At 61.7% G+C, this 17874-nt stretch overlaps 2 protein-coding genes across 12 annotated transcripts in view; both read right to left on the reverse strand.

The window, feature by feature from the left end:
* Positions 1 to 5386: 5386 nt before the first annotated feature.
* CABP7 (calcium binding protein 7) lies at positions 5387 to 10346 on the reverse strand. Of its 3 annotated transcripts, none has more exons than XM_026108117.2 (5): positions 9756 to 10346; positions 7496 to 7639; positions 7300 to 7412; positions 6354 to 6495; positions 5387 to 6232 (listed from the first exon to the last, which is right to left on the reverse strand). In XM_026108117.2, exons 1-5 carry the CDS (start codon positions 9862 to 9864, stop codon positions 6105 to 6107), a joined length of 636 nt encoding a protein of 211 aa, XP_025963902.1. In that variant the 5' UTR covers positions 9865 to 10346; the 3' UTR covers positions 5387 to 6104. The 3 variants fall into 3 exon arrangements, with proteins under 3 accessions (XP_025963902.1, XP_025963901.1, XP_025963900.1); XM_026108116.2 differs by having other exon boundaries at positions 6354 to 6507; XM_026108115.2 differs by having other exon boundaries at positions 6354 to 6573.
* A 6494-nt stretch (positions 10347 to 16840) lies between these two features.
* Positions 16841 to 17874, reverse strand: part of NF2 (NF2, moesin-ezrin-radixin like (MERLIN) tumor suppressor) — a 39074-nt gene continuing 38040 nt past the window's right edge. For all 9 annotated transcript variants that reach the window (XR_010392105.1, XM_064522431.1, XM_064522432.1 and 6 more), the window contains one exon: positions 16841 to 17539. Coding sequence is in view for 5 of the 9 variants with exons in the window: in XM_064522431.1 (XP_064378501.1) it covers positions 17489 to 17539 (51 nt within the window). In the remaining 4 variants the exon portion in view is untranslated. The remainder of the gene's footprint in view (positions 17540 to 17874) is intronic.

Below are 17874 nucleotides of genomic sequence, written 5' to 3' on the forward strand. Positions count from 1 at the left end.
GGGGGGGGACGACGGGGCGAAGGCACCCCGAGAGGCCCCCCTGGTGCAGGGACCGGAGGTGCCTTGCCCCAAGCGGTGATGGTGCGCCGAAGGCCGTCGGCAGTCGCGTGAGCCAAAGTGCCTTTTGCGGAGCGGGAGCAATTTGTCAGGAAGCTTTTAGGGAAATGAGCAGCTCCTGGGGCCCTGCCAAGGCGCAGCCCCGCTGGGCTCTGCCCCGTGTCCTCTGGCAGCTCTTGCTGGGAGAGCGACGGGGACAGGGATGGGGATAGGGATGGGGATGGGGACAGGGATGGAGACAGTGAGAAGAATGGGGACAGGGCTGGGGATGGTGATGGGAATGGTAATGGGAACAGGGATAGGGACAGGGATGGGGATGGGGACAGGGATGGAGACAGGGATGGGGATGGGGACAGGGACAGGATTGGAGACAGTAAGAGGGATGGGGACAGGGCTGGAGATGGGGACAAGGATGGTGATGGGAACAGGGATAGGAACAGGGATGGAGACAGTGGGAGGGATGGGGACAGAGATGGGGATGCGGACAGGAATAGGGACAGGGTTGGACATAGTGAGAGGGATGGAGATAGGGATGGTGATGGGGACAGGGATAGGGATGGGGACAGGGATGGGGATGGGGACAGGGAAAGGGTTCGAGACAGTGAGAGGGATGGGGACGGGGACAGGGATGCCAATGGCAATAGCAACAGGGACGTGGACAGAGCTCAGGCCAGGCCACGCTGCTCACGCGGTGCTAGTGAGGGCCAGATAAGCAGAAATAATCTTTTCCAGGCTCTTTTTTCCCTTCCTGCCCCAAGATGCCAGTCAGCGGTGCGGAAACCTCAGCAGTGCTGAGCCCCTGCGTCTGCGGCGCCGCCGCCGCCTTTGCCCCCGCCAACGTTTCCCGCGCGCCTGCCCCAGCCTGCTGCCACCAGCCTCCCTTTTTTGCTGCTACGATGCTTTTAAACCATCGCTGGAGTTTATTTATTTATTTATTTATTGCCTAGTGAGCATTTAATTAAATTAGCGCGGCGCGGCCTCGGTTGGCAGCACCCGCTGCGGCGAATGGCCGCGGCAGAGCCGTGCGAGACCGGCGCGTGGGGAGCCAGCGCTGGGGCCCCGGGCTCTTCCCTCCCGGAGCTGCCCAGATATTTCCGAATCTGGAGCTGAGGTTTCCAAACCTGCCTGAAGAAATCTATTCTCCCAATTCCCATTAAAATTAATTGAGTGCCTTTGAAAAGCTGAGCTTGGGGGATCATATTATTCCTTTTATCTAATTTTTCTTTTATGTCATTGTATTTTCTCGCAAATTAAATTGTCCTCTTTTTTTTTTTTTTTTTAGCTCCTTATGTTTATTCGCTGGGTCTATAATAGACCTGGTTAAAAATATATACACATCTCTGAGGCCACGTGTTTTCCTTTGAAAATGCCAGTTGTTAAAAAATCAAAACTTTCCGCAGGGAGACGGATGAATTTTCATTACGGGAGTGGAGCCTCCCCCACTTTCGATGGCAGCCGCGATGATTTCGTTGCCGCGGAGCACTTCCCGTTTTCATTTCTCATTTGGATGTTGGGATCAATTTGTATGATGAATTAGAAGAGATTAAAAAAAACCCCATGACCCCCCCCCAGCGTGAGCCAATAGCTCCATTTCCCGGCCGTGGCGCGGGGTGAGCGGCACGCACTGATTGCAGCGGTCGCGGCAGGTGACGCCTCCAGCTGGGCCCCCTCGAGGGGAGTTTCACCTCGAGGTGAAACCAAACCTTTCTGCAGGTCTCGTTGCCTGCTGGGGCTCACGGTTGCCTTCACCAGGTCCGAACATCCCTGGCCACCACCATTTCAGGTCTCCTGGGAGCACCTGCTTCTCCGTGTGGGAAGGGATGCATGGGATGAGGCAGCCGCACAGTGGCCCTGATGCCCCGGCGCGTCCGGCGTGAAGGCAATCTGCTCGTCGTAGCCGCTCGCTGCAGGCGCTGGTGCTCTCAGAGCGCTTTTTCCCCTGTGAGGCTCCATGTGGCCATCGAGGGATTCGGCAAAGTGATTCGTCCTTTTCTGCCTCCCTGGGGAGGTCAGAGAAGGCTTGAGGTTGGAAGGGACCTCTGGAGATCATCTAGTCCAACCCCCCGCTCAAACACAGTCCCCCAGAGCTCAGGACCGTGTCCAGGTGGCTTTTGAATAGCTCCAGGAAAAGAGACTCCACAACCTCTCTAGGCAACCTGTCCCAGTGCTCCGTCACCCTCCCAGTAAAGAAGATTTTCCTCATGTTCAGGTGGAACTTCCTGTGCTTCGGTTTCTGCCCGTTGCCTCTTGTCCTATTGCTGGGCACCACTGAAAAGAGTCTGGCCCCATCCTCTCCACACCCTCCCTTCAGACACTTAGACACACTGATAAGATCCCCCCCTCCCCGCCCACCTTCTCTTCTCCAGGCTGAACAGGCCCAGCTCTCTCAGCCTTTCCTCCTAGGAGAGATGCTCCAGTCCCTCCATCATCTTAGGAGCCCTTTGCTGGACTTGCCCCAGTAGCTCCATGTCTCTCTTGTATTGGGGAGCCCAGAACTGAACACACTACTCTAGATGTGGCCTCACCAGGGCTGAGTAGAGGGGTACGATCACCTCCCGGCAACGCTCTTCCTAATGCATCCCAGGATACCATGTGCCTTCTTGGCCACAAGGGCACACTGCTGGCTCATGGTCACCTTGGTGTCCACCAGGACTCCCAGGTCCTTCTCTGCAGAGCTGCTTTCCAGCAGGTCAGTCCCCAGGCTGTGCTGGTGCCTGGGGTTATTCCTCCCTAGGTGCAGGACCCTGCCCTTGCCTTTGTGGAACTTCAGGAGGTTCCTCTCTGCCCATCTCTCCAGCCTGTCGAGGTCCCTGTGAAGGGCAGCACAGCCCTCTGGGGTATCAGCCACTCCACCCAGCCCACCCTTGCTCCTGCCCAACTGCTCCACACATGGGGAGTCAGAGCAGCCGAAAGGCATCTGCAGCCACAGGAGCCCACGAAGGAGGTTGAGAAGAGCCAGGATGGGCTGACCGAGGTGTCATGCCCCACCAGCTGAGTCAAGCCATTACCTTGTGTGCCAAGGTACCTGGCTGTGGGGAGAGGGGGACGGCAGTGCATGTTGCATACCTTGGTGCTAGCAAAGCCTTTGACATGGTCTCCTGTAGTAGCCTTCTATAAGATACTATGCTATAAGATGCTGTATAAAACACCAAGGGCTGTATGGTGGTTAGAAGAGAGCCTGAGCCACCAGGCTTGAATGGTGGTGATCAGAGGTCTAGCTGGTCATTAGTGGTGTCCCTCAGGGAAGGGTACTGGGACCAGTGCTGCGTATGAGCCTTATTAGCAACCTGGACACTGCATGCTCTCAGCAAGACTGTGGGTGACACCAAATTCATAGGAGAGGTTGCTACATCTGGAGACAGGACTGCTCTGCAGAGTGTGACGGGCTGGAGACATGGGCTCACGGAAACCTCACGAAGTTCAAAGGAAGCAAATGCGCAGTCTGGCTCTGGGCTGCCATACCCCGAGGCAGCAGGAAGGCCAGAGCCAGCTGGCTAGAGGGCAGCTTTGCAGAAGAGACCATGGTGGGTCTTGGGGGGGGGGGGGACAACACGCTGACCAGGAGGCGGCAGGGGGTCCCTGCTGCGATGGCCACCTTCATTCCAGCTGTGTTAGCAAGTGTGCAGCCAGCAAGTCGAGGGAAGAGACTGTTCCCCTCTGTTCAGCCCTGGTGACACTCGTCGGGATGCTGGGCTGGTTTGGGGCTCCCCAGGACAAGCCATCGCCATGCTGGAGCGAGTCCAGCGAGGGGCATCGAGGTGGTCAGGGCCAGAGCACAGGGTGCTGGTGCATAGGAAATCCCAGCGAGATACAAAGAAGCTGGTTTTCATCAGGAGCAGGGTCCAATTCTGGGACAGGGTCCTAGGGAGGCTGTGGGGTCTCCATCCCTGGAGACATGGGGAGCTCAAGTCGCCAGAGCGACTGGGCAAAGTCCTGAGCAACTGGGCCTGCTCTGAGCAGCCTTTTGGACCTGAGACCCTAGAGGTGATCGCAATCACCCCGTCCCAGCTGTGTTCCCCAGACCCCAGCTCCTGCCAAGATCCAGGCACCAAGTCCCCTAGGCATGGAGACCAGCCCCCAGCCCCCAAGCCCCTGCCCAGACCCTTCCAGCTCCACCGGTGCCTGTCGGCTGGTGTTCCCCCCATTGCTGGGACCAGAGGCCTGGGTGACAGGCTCTGGCGATGCCCTCCCCCAGATCTCCCTGCCCATTGCTCTCACTGCATGTTCTCCTGTCGCCGGGAATTTGCTGCTCCGGCCTAACGGTGCTCCCTGGAACTGCCCAGGGTTTTACTCACAACCTCCGGCTCTGCTGCTCTAGGAAGCGATTTGGTCCTTTCCATGGCCGTTTGGAGAGGAGGTCTGCTCTGTAAGGAGAGAGGAGGCTGCAGCTGCGAACAAATCCAAAGTTTAGTGAGCTGCGGGGCTGAGCGGGCACCCGACAAGAGCGCTGCAGGCTGTGGGCCAGCCCTGACGGGGCAGGAGGAATCGGAGCTGCCAGGCTGCTGCCTCCCACACCGGGATGCGGCACCCTTGGGTCCCCACTATGCCTAACCGGTGCCTGTCATCCCAGCACCCTTCATCCTGGCACCCTTCATCTTGGCACCCTTCATCTCAGTACCCTTTGTCCCATTGTCCTTCATCCCATCACCCTTCATCCCAGCACCCTTCATCCTGCCACCCTTCATCTCGGCACCCTTCGTCCCAGGGCCCTTCATCCTGGTGCCCTTCGTTCAGGTGCCATTCATCTCGGCATCCTTCATCCCATCACCCTTCATCCTGGCACCCTTTTTCTTGGTGCCCTTCATCCCGATGCCCTTTGCCCCAGCACCCTTCGTCCTGACATCCTTCATCCCAGCACCCTTCATTCCGGCACCCTTCATCTCAGCACCCTTCATCCTGATGCCCTTCATCCAGTCACCGTTCATCCCAGCACCCTTTGTCTTGTCACCCTTCATCCTGGCACCATTTTTCGTGGTGCCCTGCGCCCTTCATCCAGTACCCTTCATCCCAGCACCCTTCATCCCAACGCACTTCATCCTGGCATCCTTCATCCCAGCACCCTTCATCCTGGCACCCTTCATCCTGACACCCTTCATCTCAGCACCCTTTGTCCTGGCACCCTTCATCCCAGCACCAGGTTTTCACCATCCCGTGGTTTCTCCCGCGGTGCCAAGAGCCTGAAGAGCCCAGAGCAGTTTAGAAATCCCAGTTTTATTTTGCGTTGGAAACAACCAAATGGGAAGGAAAAAAAAAATCCAAAAAATGAGAAATGAACCCAAATCTGAACCAGTCTGGGGCCCAGTGGACGCTACATACAGGCTCGGGGGGGGGGGGGGGGCAGGGCATTTCGGGTGCCCCCAGGGCGTGCGGCAGCTCCGCACCGGCTCCGGGCCCTGGGCCGCCTCTTCCCAGCAGCTCATCTCAAAGTGCATCGAGCAGAGGGCAGCATCGTCAACCCCATTTTACAGATGGGGAAACTGAGGCACGGCATGGCCCGGGGGGGCCGGCTGCGGCGCCGCGGGGCGGGGGGGGGGCCACGATTGGGGGGGCGGTGGTGGCAAGAGGTGACATCCAGCCCTTGGTAGCCAAGTCCATGCAAACGCTCCGGTCTCGGAAGAGGAAACATCTCGCGCGTGTATTGCTTCCGGCACCATTTCGGTCCGGATCATAGATACAGAGACTATATTAGCGTTACATCCGGCGGGTCCGGGGAGCCGGGCAGAAACGCCGGTGCCGTTTCGCCGCCCGGCTCGGAGGGAGGGCGGGTGGGACGCGCGCTCCATGCATGGTGCATGCACTTTAGTTATTTTTTTTTTGGTAGAGTTTTTCTTGTTTTGTTGTTTTTTTTCAGTTTCTCCGGTTCTTTCCCAAGGTTACACATTCTGCAAACAGCCATGCGACGCCCCGGGGCTCAGCATCTTCCCCTGCACCTTTTTCTCCCCTCCTGGGATGCAGATGGTTTAAATATATATATTTTTATATATATTTATCTCTCTGTCTGTCTTGGTGTGGCTGCCCGGAGGCGGCGGACCCCGGGGCAGGCGCCGCTACTTCATGCCGCTGCGCAGCACCTGGTTGGCAGCGATGAGCATGACGCTGATGATGAAGGCGATGGCGAAGGCGCAGATGAGGCTCTTGCGCACGCAGGTCTGCCGGATCTGCTGGCTGGAGCAGGCTGCGGGCCGAGACGGTGGCCCGTCACAGCGCCGCCGGCGGGCTGCTCCCGGGGACGGGGACGGGGTGGGGGGGACACGTGTTTTGGGGTGCCCGCGGCGGGGGACGGGGGACCCACTCACTCTCCACGTCAACGGGGCACTCCTGGGCCGTGCCCAGGTGGCTCTCCTCCTCCGTCATGATGATGTTCTCAATGTCCTTCATGGAGAGGTGCTCGCAGAAGGTCTCGTAGAGCAGCCGCTTCAGCTCGTCCACCGTCAGCTTCTGCATGTCACACTGCGGGAGCGGGAGGGCACGGCGGCCTCGCTCCGGGGACGCCGCCGGGGATGCCCCCGCGCCACCCTGGGGGCACCCGCGCGCGGATGGGCGCTGCCAGGGCCGCCACCCGCCTGCGCCGCCCCCAGCACCCTTGGGTGCTGCCTTTTGGCTGCATTTCCCCCCCCCCCATTTGTGGTCGGGAGAGGACTGTTGCTTTTCCGCCTCCTTGCTTCCCTTCGGAGAGCGGGATTGCTGCCGCCGGCAGAGGCACCGGCACCCTCGCCCGGCCCCGGAGTGTGGCCCCGGGGGGAAAAGCCCTGCACCAGCCCCACGGCTCCTGCACCAGCCCCAGGGCTCCAGCGCTGGCCCCAGGGCTACTATCCAGCCCCAGGGCTCCCATCCAGCCCCGCAGCTCCCATCCAGCCCCAGGGCTCCTGTCCAGCCTCAGGCTCCAGCAGTGGCCCCATGGCTCCCGTCCAGCCCCACGGCTCCTATCCAGCCCCAGGGCTCCTATCCAGCTCCAGGGCTCCTGCACCAGCACCACGGCTCCTATCCAGCCCCACGGCTCCTGTCCAGCCCCACGGCTCCTGTCCAGCCCCTGTCTCCCACGCCGGCCCCAGGGCTCCCACCTGGCCCTCTGTCTCCTGCGCCGGCCCCTGAGGTTCCCACGCCGGCCCCAGGCTCCCGTGCCGGCCTCAGGACCCCTGTGTTGGCCTCAGGCTCCCATCCAGCCCCGGGCTCCCACACCAGCCCCAGGTTCCCACGCTGCCCCAGACTCCCGCCTGCCGGCTGCAGGCCGGCAGCTCCCACCTTCCAGAAGACGGTGTCGAAGTCTGTGCCGTGAAACTTCTCAGGGATGCCCGAGGTGGACAGCTTGGGCCCCAGCAGCGTCACGAACTCCTCGAAGTCCACCTGGCCGTCACCTGCGGGAGGTGGCCGTCACCCCCCAGGCCCTGCCCCGAGGGCGCCAGGGGCCGGGAGCCGGGGGCGGCGCGGGGCGTCCTACCGTCCATGTCGAGGCGCTGGATGATGACCTCCAGCTCCACCTCGTTGGGCATGTAGCCCAGGGAGCGCATGGCCGTGCCCAGCTCCTGCTTGGAGATGAAGCCGTTGCCATCGCGGTCGAACACCTTGAAGGCTTCGCGGATCTCTGCGGGGAGGAGAGATGCTGAGCCCGCCGCCGCCGCCGCCACTGCCACCACCGTCCCCAAAAGGCCACGGCAGCCTCTGGTATGGGAAAGGCAACGGTGGGGTTTTTAATGCCTGGGGGGCTGTGTGTGCACGGGGCCGTGTGCATGTGTGTGCAGTGGGTGGTGTGCACACGTGTGCAATGGGTTGCACATGTGCCTGTGTGAGCAGCTGTATGCAAGGGGCCGTGTGTGTGTGTGTGCAATGGGCGGTGTGCACACATGTGCTATAGGCTGCACGCATGCATGTGTGAGCAACTGTGTGCATGAGTGTGCAAGGGGCTGTGTGCAGGCGTGTGCGATGGGCAGTGTGCCCACATGCAATGGACTGTGAGCACGTGTGCAAGGGCTGTGTGCATGTGTGCGAGGGGCTGTGAGCATGCATGTGTGATGGGCTGTGTGCACATGCGTGAGGGGCTGTGTGCATGCGTGTGCAAGGGCTGTGCGCACGCGTGTCTGATGGGCTGCGTGCGGCGGGCACCTGTGGGTGCAGGCAGGCTGTTAGGATGCTCTGCGTGTGCAAGAGCTGCGTGTGCACCCGATGGGACGTGTGCGCTGAGGGGGTGTGCAGGAAGCCATGCCCACATGGGAGCACACACACGCACACACACACACACACGTGTGCATGGGGACCAAACCTGCCACAACCCCACAGCCGCTGTCCCACGACCTCAAGACGAGCTGTGCCCCGGCTGTCAGGACATGCATGTGCACACGCTGCAGCGAGGCCGTGAGCACGACCGCATGGAGCAGTTGCACGCACACCAACACAACGTGCAAGCGCTGCTGCCGTGCACAGGCGCATGCTGCAGCGAGGCTGTGCACACGCATGCACACACGCACCCCCCCGCTGCAGCGGGGCTGGGCCACCGCACGCCCTGCGGGGCTGCTGCACTTGCGCGTGTGCACACGCACTCTGCAGCGGGGCTGGGCACAGCTCTGCACTGACGCCGTGCACGCGTGCTCATGTGCACGCTGCAGTGAGGCCGTACACACGCACGTGCATGCACACCAGCGCCCTACAGTGAGGCTGCACCTGCATGTGCACACATGCTGCAGCGAGGCCGTACGTGTGCGTGTGTGCACACGCATGCTGCAGCAAGGCTGCACGCACGCACGCACACTGCAGCGAGGCCGCACGTGTGCACACGCACACTGCAGTAATCCTGCACACGCACGCACGCTGCAGCGAGGCCGTACACATGCATGCTTGCACACGCACGCTGCAGCGAGGCTACACACAAACGCCGCAGCCGCCCCGTGCCTCAGTTTCCTCCGCTGCCGGGCCCCGGCGCTGTCCCCAAGCAGGGATGAGCCGGCGACCTTGGCCTGCCCTTGGTGCCAGGGACCCCCCCCCGCAGTGTCCCCCCCCCCCGCCCCGGCCCAGCGCTACCCGGCTGCCCCCCCGCCTCTCACTCCTTCCTTCCTTCCTGCATTCATTCATTCATTCATTCACTCATTCCCCCCCGCCCTGAAACGTGCACCCTGTGGCTTGCATGCACCACTCTCCACCTGCGTGTGCCCCAAAAGTGCCCCCCCACCGCCTGCAGGCCCCCCCCGAACTGAAACGTGCGCCCAAACCATGCAGCTGCCTGCATGCACCGCGAAAAATGCACAGCCCACCTGCATGCACCCCCCAAATGCACCCCCCGCCACCTGCATGCACCCCCCCCAGAATGCACATCACCTCCACGCACCCCCCCCAAATGCACCCTCCGCCACCTGCATGCACCCCCCCCAAATTCACACCACCTCCATGCTCCCCCCCAAATGCACACCCCGCCACCTGCATGCACCCTCCCCCCCCCGAAAACGTACACTCTGCCACCTGCGTGCACCCTCCTAAATTGCACACCACTTGCATGCACCCTCCCAAAATGGGCCCACCCCCCCCCCGCCGCTTGCCCCCACCCCAACGCGCACCCCCGCGTGGGCGCCTGGCGCGTGCACCCCACCACCTGCGCGCACCCAAAACGCGCCCCCCCCCCCCCCGCCCGCGGGCACCCCTCCAGCAGCTGCCGCGCGCGGGGGCCCGGTGCCCCCCCCTCGCCCCGTGTTCCCCCCCGGCCGCTGGCTCACCCTCCAGCTCGTCCTCGGGGATCTCCACGGGGTGCTGCTCGGCCAGGAGGTTGGGCACGGTGTAGATGCCCCGGTACATCAACGCCGCCGTCACCGGGTGGAACGGCATCTTCGGCGCTTGCCCCAAACCGTCGCTTTTAAGCCCAAATTCAGCGCGCCCGGGCGCCCCGGCCGGGGCACCGCTGCAGAAGTTCGCGGCGCCGCTTCCCGCACCCCCCGGCGGGGCTGCTGCGCGGGGCAGGCCGGCGTGGCGGGACGCGCCGGCGGGCTCAGGGCGCGGGAGCGGCGCCAGGCATGACCAGAGACCAGGGTGAGGGGCGCCGGCGCCTAAGCCCCCGAGGCGGCCGGCGGGGCGCCGGGGCTCGCCATGCCGCCGCCGTGGCCCTCAGAGCCCCCGGCTGGCCATCGCATCGCCCGCTGCGGCCGGCATGGCGAGGTGGCCCCTGCTGCTTCTTCCTCCTCCTCCTCCTCCTCCTCGCCGGGCGCTGTGCTGGCTCGGCGCTAAGTTTCCCGGGCAGGACTCGCGCTCCAGACTTGCTCGCCCGGCTCTTCCCTCGCCTCTGTGCAGCGGCGCCCGCCGCACGTACCGTACACACATGCTCCCCCCACTGCCGAGCGGACGAACATCCCGGCGGCGGGGAAAAAAAAAAAAAAACACCCTCGCGGAAACGCAGCGGGAGCCCCGGGTGCCCCTCACCGCCCTCCCGCCTCAGGCCTGCTGCGGGCAAGCGAGCAGCAGAGTGCAGCTGCTTTGGGGCCAAGCGCTTGCTTTTGTGCCCAACTGCCCCAGGTCCATCTGGTGTTTCCAGGGAAAACCGGCCCCGGGGTTGCAAACGCTTCTCGGCCGGGGGCGATGGGATCTGGTGAGTTCGTCCCACGGGAAAACAGGGTGTGGGAAAAGCACAACCAGGTAGCATGGAAAAAAAAAAAAAATCCCTGCCGCCCCACTGAACCCTCTGCTCCTTCCCCTTTGTGGTTATTCGAGGGGTGAATTCGCTCCTGAAGTGCCAGGCAGCCCCTCACCCTGGCGTCAGGCGCCTGCCGGGCTCTGGCTGCCCCAAGGTGAGCAGGAATCGTGGGCCCGGGGAGCGGCGAAGGCCGGACGCCAGCACGCCGGGGACTTTCCCTAACGCCTATTGGATTTAGCCGGGCGGGATCCCTGCAAAGCCACGTTTCCAGCTCAGAAAAATGTAATTTTGCAGCCAGCACCGCGACGGCCGGGATTCCCGGCTGGAGCTGGCCCCACTCCCTCGCCGGCTTGCACCCGGGGGGATTCGCTGCCGTCTAATACTGTGGTTAAGCCCAGGGAAGAGCTTTGCCCTCGCGCCTCCTCTGAGCCTGGCAGCCTTTGGGGCTGCCGGTGGGCAGGGTGCGAAGCCCAGCGCCGCAAGGCTTCCCGGTGCGGAGTTTCCTTAATAAACCCTGTGCAGAAAAAAGGAGCGCCGCAGCCTGAATTTTGCCTCCCTTCCCCAACGCCTCTTGGCCTCCAGCGAAGCGTTGGCGCGGCGGCCTCGGAGGCAGGGGATGGCCGTGGGGCGCCTGGCATGGGAAACCCACCGCCGTGGCCGCCCAGGAAAAAGAAAAATGGCAAATGAGTAAAAAAAGAATGAAAAAAAGAAGGAAAAACCAGCTGGATTAAAAAAAAAAAAAATCGCCTTTTTTCCTCGCTGCTCAATTTTCCCCTAGGCATTAGTGGCGTTCCCTCCCAAGAACTCACCCTTTGCCCATCCGAGGCTGCCGGGTGGAAAACTCCTTAGTTTTCGAAGTCGAAAGCAAATCACCAGCTAAACCCTGCAGAAATAAGGCGACAGCAGCTTTGGGGCGGTTTGCCCTGCGCCGCCACGTGCCGGCGAGCCTGAGCGCGTTGTGTCCCGTGCGGCGCTTCCCGCGGCCTCCCTGAGCGCAGGAACCGGGCCGCGGCCCCGGACAAAGGCGGATTGTTTGGAAAAGGGCGGCGGGAGAATGAGATGTAAACAGTGGCTGGATTGCATTTTAACTTGGGGTTGCTTTTCCCTTGGATCTGGATAGCGAAGCAGGTCCCACGCGGGGGGAGCCCCGGCTGCCCTCCCGCCTGGCCATCCCCTCAAATCTCAGTTTCTCACTGCACTCCCAGATGCAGGACTCCGACGGGCAAACGGCGGCTTTGGCATCCCCCTGCTGCCGGTTATTTTAGCCTAAAAAGCCCGCGATTGCCAACGGATTTACAATCCCACCGCACCAGCATCTCGCTTTTGGGACACATGCGGATTTTTCTCCTGGTAATTATTTTCTTGGGGCTTTCGGCCGGCCTAGCCGGCAGGTGAATGTCACCTTTCTCCAATTTCCTCCTTGTCCTTCCTGCCTCCCCCCGAAAGCGCCGTCCCCCTGACATTGGGCTGTCGGCAGGCTGGCACGTTAATTAGCTGATCCTGGTAACGAGCGGGAGGGCCAGACCTGGCGCCTTGTGCGTTATTTGCCCCCGTGTGACGGGTTAGCCACCTCGCCTCCCAGCAATCCCTCCTTTTACCGGCTTTGCCTGACTCCTTAGTCATCCAAACATCAACATCTTTATTTCTTTTTGTTTAAGAAAGATTGGGAAAAAATATATAAAAACATAAAAACAGGCTGGCACAGAGACCATGCTGATTTATCTTTAATTTAATCTTCACCTCCTCATTTATTAATGAGCCTGCTTTCTCTGGCTCATTTTCATGCTCCCCTGGCAGAGCTGTAAATGCCCTTCGAATTCCCTGCTGTCCCTCTGCCGAGCAGGAATTCATCCTGCTTTATTTCTTCCCTGCCCTTATCTTATCTTGCCAACTTAATTTGACTACAGATTTGCAAGACGTGCCGCTTCCCTGTTTCCCTGTTCAAATCCCCACTTCGCCCTGCAGAGGAGAGAGCAAAAGCAGAAGTCGCCTAGTCCTGTCCACAACAGCCTTCCAAGAGCAAAGGATGGGGATCGGCCAAGGAAACCCCACCGGGATGGGGATCAGATGCGGGGAGTCCTGCCGGGATGGGGATTGGATGGGGAAACCCTGTTGGGATGGGGATCGGATGGGGAAACCCCACCAGGATGGGGATCAAATGGGGGGGGGGACCTCACCGGGATGGGGATTGGATGGGGAAACCTTGCCAGGATGGGGATCGGATGCGGGAACCCCTGCTGGGATGAGGATCGGATGGGAAACCTCACCAGGATGGGGATTGGATGTGGGAAAGCCCCACTGGGATGGGGATCAGATGGGGGAAACCCTGCTGGGATGGGGATCAGACGGGGTAACCCCACTGGGATGGAGATCAGATGGGGGAAACCCTGCTGGGATGGGGATCAGACGGGGTAACCCCACTGGGATGGGGATTGGATGGGGAAACCTTGCTGTGATGGGGATCGGGTGGGGGAAACCTCGCTGTGATGGGGATCGGGTGGGGGGAACCTCGCTGTGATGGGGATCGGGTGGGGGGAACCTCGCTGGGATGGGGATCAGATGGGGAAACCTTGCTGGGATGGGGATTGGATGGGGATGGTCCTCTGCGATAGCACATTGATGATACCAAATGCGCAGTGGGGATGCGAGGGGCCGTCATCGAGGGTCATGTCATTGTAAAGTCCTTCACTGGCACCGCGAGGTGCTGGAGGCAAGTTCCACCTAATGCCCATTATAGCAAGAACATTTTATATACATATATATGTATATGTATATGTATATGTATGTATATATATATATATATTTGATGCATTTGCTTCTTTCCTGCAGCAAACCCCCAGGGCCACGTCGATCTCCCCACAGTGTGGCACCAGCCCCATCCCACCAGCACTGTGGTGGGCCGGCTGTGCGGGGCTGTGGCTGCAATCGCCGGCCGTTTCCTCCAGAGCAGCCTGTGCGCAAATCAGTTATTTTTAACGACACCAAGAGTTTGCAGGTGCTGAAGCGCTTCCCCAGGGCAGGTCACGGGGCAATGTCCAGCCCCAAGTCCATCATGTGGTTCCTGCACCCCGTTGTGTGGTCCTCCATCCCTCTGCATGGTCCTGAACCCTACTGCATCATCCTGCACCACACCACATGGTCCTGAACCCCACTGTATGGTCCTGCACCCCACTGCATGGTGCTGCACCCCACCGCGTGGTCCTGCATCCTGCCATGCGGTCCTGCACCCCACCCCATGATCTGGCATCCTACCACATGGTCTTGCACCCCACCACGCAGTCCTGCACTCCACCGCATGGTCCTGAACCCTACTGCATGGTCCAGCACCCTGCCAGGTGGTTCCTGCATCCTGCCACATGGTCCTGCACCAAACCATGTGGTGCTGCACCCCACTGCACGGTCCTCTACCCTGTCACGAGGTCCAACAGCAAAGCACCCGGCCCCGCAGCCTACCACGTGGTCCTGCACCCCGTCACACAGTCCTGTGCCAAACCATGCAGTCCCATACCCCACTGTGTGGTCCCGCACCCCGCCACAGGGTCCTGTGTCAAACCACATGGTCCTGCATGCTGCTGTGTGGTCCTGCACCAAACCGTGTGGTCCCACAGCCCATCATGTGGTCCTGCACCCCTCTGCATGGTCCTGCACCCCACCGTGTGGTCCTGCATGCTGCTACACACCTTTGCCTCCTTAACTGGGCCAGGATTGATGTTCTCCTTGCAGAACATCACTGCGCTTTGTAAAAGGGCCCAAAGAGCCGCCCACAATTTATGGTCCTCCGGCCCTGAGAAAACGGCGCTCGGAGCACTTCCACGTGCTTTTTATTTTATGGCATCCATATATCCTCCTGCGTGGCCTCCTCTGCCGGCGCTCGCGTTGCCCTCGGCCCTGCAGCCCCCATGGCCGCAGAGCCCCTGCCGAGGCGCCGCTCCTGGCTCGCTTTGGGCGTTTGAGGGCAACCGCCAGCCGAGAGTGCATGGGGGGAGATGCACCGAGCTTGCCAGGTCTCTGCTGTGAGCGCTGCATCCCTCTCTGCTGCTCCTTCCTAGCCACCTTCTCCTGTCTTAATTTGAGCCTTCCTCCCCACTGCTTTTCTTCCTCGAAGGCAACGGGCAGGGAGGAATAAAGGCGGTAAACAGGCTGGAGCCGGGAGGGAGCGAGGCAGGGAAAGGACGGGGATGCCAGCGTGCGCTGGGGTGCCAGCCACTGTCACCGTCCCGGCTCTCCACTCGCTGCTGCCGCTGCATGGTGACTTTTTCGGCGATGCTCCTGCAGGATATAAAACGGTGGTTCGCAGGCAAACGCACCTCCCTCGTGCGAAGGCAGTGCCCTGGTGCAAGCCGCTGGCCCCTCTGCCCACTCGCTGCCTTCCGCGCACACGCGTGCTGGCACGCGGCACCCTCCCGCCGGCCCCAGCTCTGCAACCGCTCTGCGAACGTGGCGCCGCCGCGCACGGTCACCGAAAGCACCGAAAAGCCAGGAGTGGCCGGGGGGGGGGGGTGGCGGGGCTGGGCGCGGGGCCCTGGCAGCAGGGTTGGCACTATGAATTATGCATGCCGGCAGCGCGGCGCGACGGGCGACGGGGCGAGAATATCAAGCGGGAGCGCGGGGACGGCTGCGGGGACACCCGGCACACATGATGCCCCGGGGACATGGGAACATCTGGCAAAGGGGGCCCTGCAGCTGCCCGGGGACAGGGGGATGCCTGGTGCATGGGGACACGGGGCACAGGGGGTCCTACGACATCCCCGGGGACACCTGGCACACAGGCACAGGCTGTGTGATGATGGCAGCAGAGCAGTCCCACGTGTGGCTCTGGGCCCCCCGGCCGCCTGCCTGTCCCCGCTCGGTGGGGCTGGGGGTGCCGGGGAGCAGGGGTTTGATTGCATGGGAAACGGAAAAAAATCAGGGATTCCCTGGGGGAAACATTGCACTTTCCTGAGCTCGGCGCTGCCAGGCGAGCGGGAGCCAGTGCTGCAGGTTGCGCGTCTGCACAGAGCGACGGCTGTGAGCGCGCAGGATGCAAGCGCTCCGAGCACGTGGTGTCAGGAGAGCGCGATGCCATGAGCGTGCAGGGCTGTGAGCGTGCAGGGCTTGAGCGTGCAACGCTGTGAGAGTGCAGTCTTGCAAGTGTGTAATGCCATGCACGTGCAGTGTTGCAAGTGTGCAGTGCTGTGAACATGCAATGTGGTGAGTGTGCAATGCTGTGAGCACACATGGTGCAAGTACACAGCCCTGTGAGTGTGCAATGCTGTGAGTGTGCAGGGCTGAGAGCGTGCAATGCTGTGGGCATGCACAGTGCAAACGCATGGCCCTGTGAGTGTGCAGGGCTGTGTGCGTGCAATGCTGTGAGCACACAGTGTTGTGAGTGTGCAATGCTGTGAGTGTGCGGGGCTGTGAGTGTGCAATGACATGAGCACGTGGGGCTGTGAGTGTGCAATGCTGTAAGTGCACGGCCCTGTGAGTGTGCAGGGCTGAGTGTGCAATGCCATGAGCGGTCAGTGTTGCAAACGTGCAACGCCGTGAGTGTGCAGGGCTGCGAGCGTGCAACGCGTTGGGGGAACAAGGGGCACCCCCCACACCAGAGCCAGTGCAGCTGCTCCTACCGCCTTTCCCTGCCGAGCCGCAAAGGGATCCTCGGCCCCGTTTCCCGGCTAAACCCCCCCAAACGGCGGCTCTCCCTCCTCCGCAGGCCCCGGGCGCCGCTGCATTATGCATAGCGGTGGCAGCCGCCACTCCGGTGCTGCGTTTGATCCCGGGAAATCAGGTCACCCCCCCGCCTCCCGCTTTTTATGCGGCAGCCCCAAAATCTTCCCCCTTGGTGCACGGGCACCCTTGGGAGCGCAAAAGCCAAATCCCGGCTTCGCCCAGCCCTACAAAACACGGGGAAAAGCTCCCGAGCCGGCCACTTGGGCGAGGTAGTCGCTGCTGGGGGTAAAACCACGCTCCCACCTTGCCCCGCGGGCGTGCGGAGTTGGTCTTGCTTTGGGTGACAGCGGTGGTGTCCGGCGTCGCCTCTTCGCCCTGGGCAGGTCTGGGTGCAGCGCCCTGGGGCGCTCCGGCTTGGCGTTTTCCCGCGCCGTGGCCGTGCATCCCCGGAAAGCCGCCCACCCCCGGCTGCTCCGGGCCATCCTCCCCTCTCCCCCCCTAGAAAGAAAAGCAAAACACCAAGGCGGCTCAGCGACCCCTCCTAGTGCATTGAATTTTTATTAAAACCAAGGCCAAAACCCGCTATTTCTCGAGTACAACGATCCCCGGGAATAGAAAAAAAGGCTTCGAATCCGCCCCGACCGCGGCAATGGGTTTCGCGGGGGGAGGCGAGACAAGGCAGCGAGTGTTTAAATAAAAGGGCCGGGGGCCGTGCCGAACGCCGGGCCGCGGCGCCGAGCCCCCCCACTGCCCCCAAGGGCCGGATTTGGGAGCCGCTGAGGGGCTTTACCCTGGCGCCGGCCGCCGCTTGGAGCCCGGCCCCAAGTCGCCCTCAGCTTTGTCACAGTTTGCAGGGAAAAAAATGATTGCATGGGGTTGGCATGGGCTGGTCTCCCGTTCGCTGGCCCCTGGGGCTGGCGGAGCGAGGAGCAGGAGGAAGAGGAGGAAGACGCGACAGCTCCAGCATCCCCCAGCCGCCGGCCTGCAAAAGCCCGGAGGGCTCAACAAAAAAAAAAACCATGCAAGAAAACAAAAAAAAAAGAAAGGCAAGGAAATGAGGAAAAAAAACCCGAGGGTGCACAGGGCAGGGAGGAGGATGGGTGAGCCCGGAGCTGGCGCTGGTCCGGCGGCGTCCGGGAGCGGCCCCCGCATGCGTGTCCTCGGTAGCGGCGGGTCCTAGAGCTCCTCGAAGAAGGCCACGCGGGACTGGGTGCTCTGCAGGGTGAGCTGCAAGAGAGCAGAGGGGCGGCTGAGCGGGGAGGGAGATGGGGAGCAGCATCGCTGCAGAATTGAGCCCAGGGGCTGGATACGCCCAAGGAGCCCATCCTGTCCGAATCGATTGGGATCGGGGCCGAAAGCCCGGACATGGGAGCCGTGGGCGACATCCCCAGCCGGTGGAGAAAGCCCAAACATCAGCTCTGCTCCTCTACTCCCTGCCCCAGCATGGAGGAGGCTCCTGCAAAGCCTCTTGCATATAGGCTCCTTCGATTTTTACCTGCCCTGAAGGCAAAATCTCAGTCCTGGAGCAGCAGATGCTCCACTTTACCTCCGAGCTCCCTTGT

Source organism: Dromaius novaehollandiae, chromosome 17 (genome assembly GCF_036370855.1).
Source record: "Dromaius novaehollandiae isolate bDroNov1 chromosome 17, bDroNov1.hap1, whole genome shotgun sequence".
Taxonomy (NCBI): domain Eukaryota; kingdom Metazoa; phylum Chordata; class Aves; order Casuariiformes; family Dromaiidae; genus Dromaius; species Dromaius novaehollandiae.

Coding starts and splice junctions, on each gene's coding strand:
- CABP7 (XM_026108115.2), bottom strand. CDS start 9,864: ATGCCGTTCCACCCGGTGACGGCGGCGTTGATGTACCGGGGCATCTAC. Junction 7,640..9,755: donor CCCCGAGGACGAGCTGGAGG/GTGAGCCAGCGG, acceptor TCCTCCCCGCAG/AGATCCGCGAAGCCTTCAAG. Junction 7,413..7,495: donor CCAGCGCCTCGACATGGACG/GTAGGACGCCCC, acceptor CACCTCCCGCAG/GTGACGGCCAGGTGGACTTC.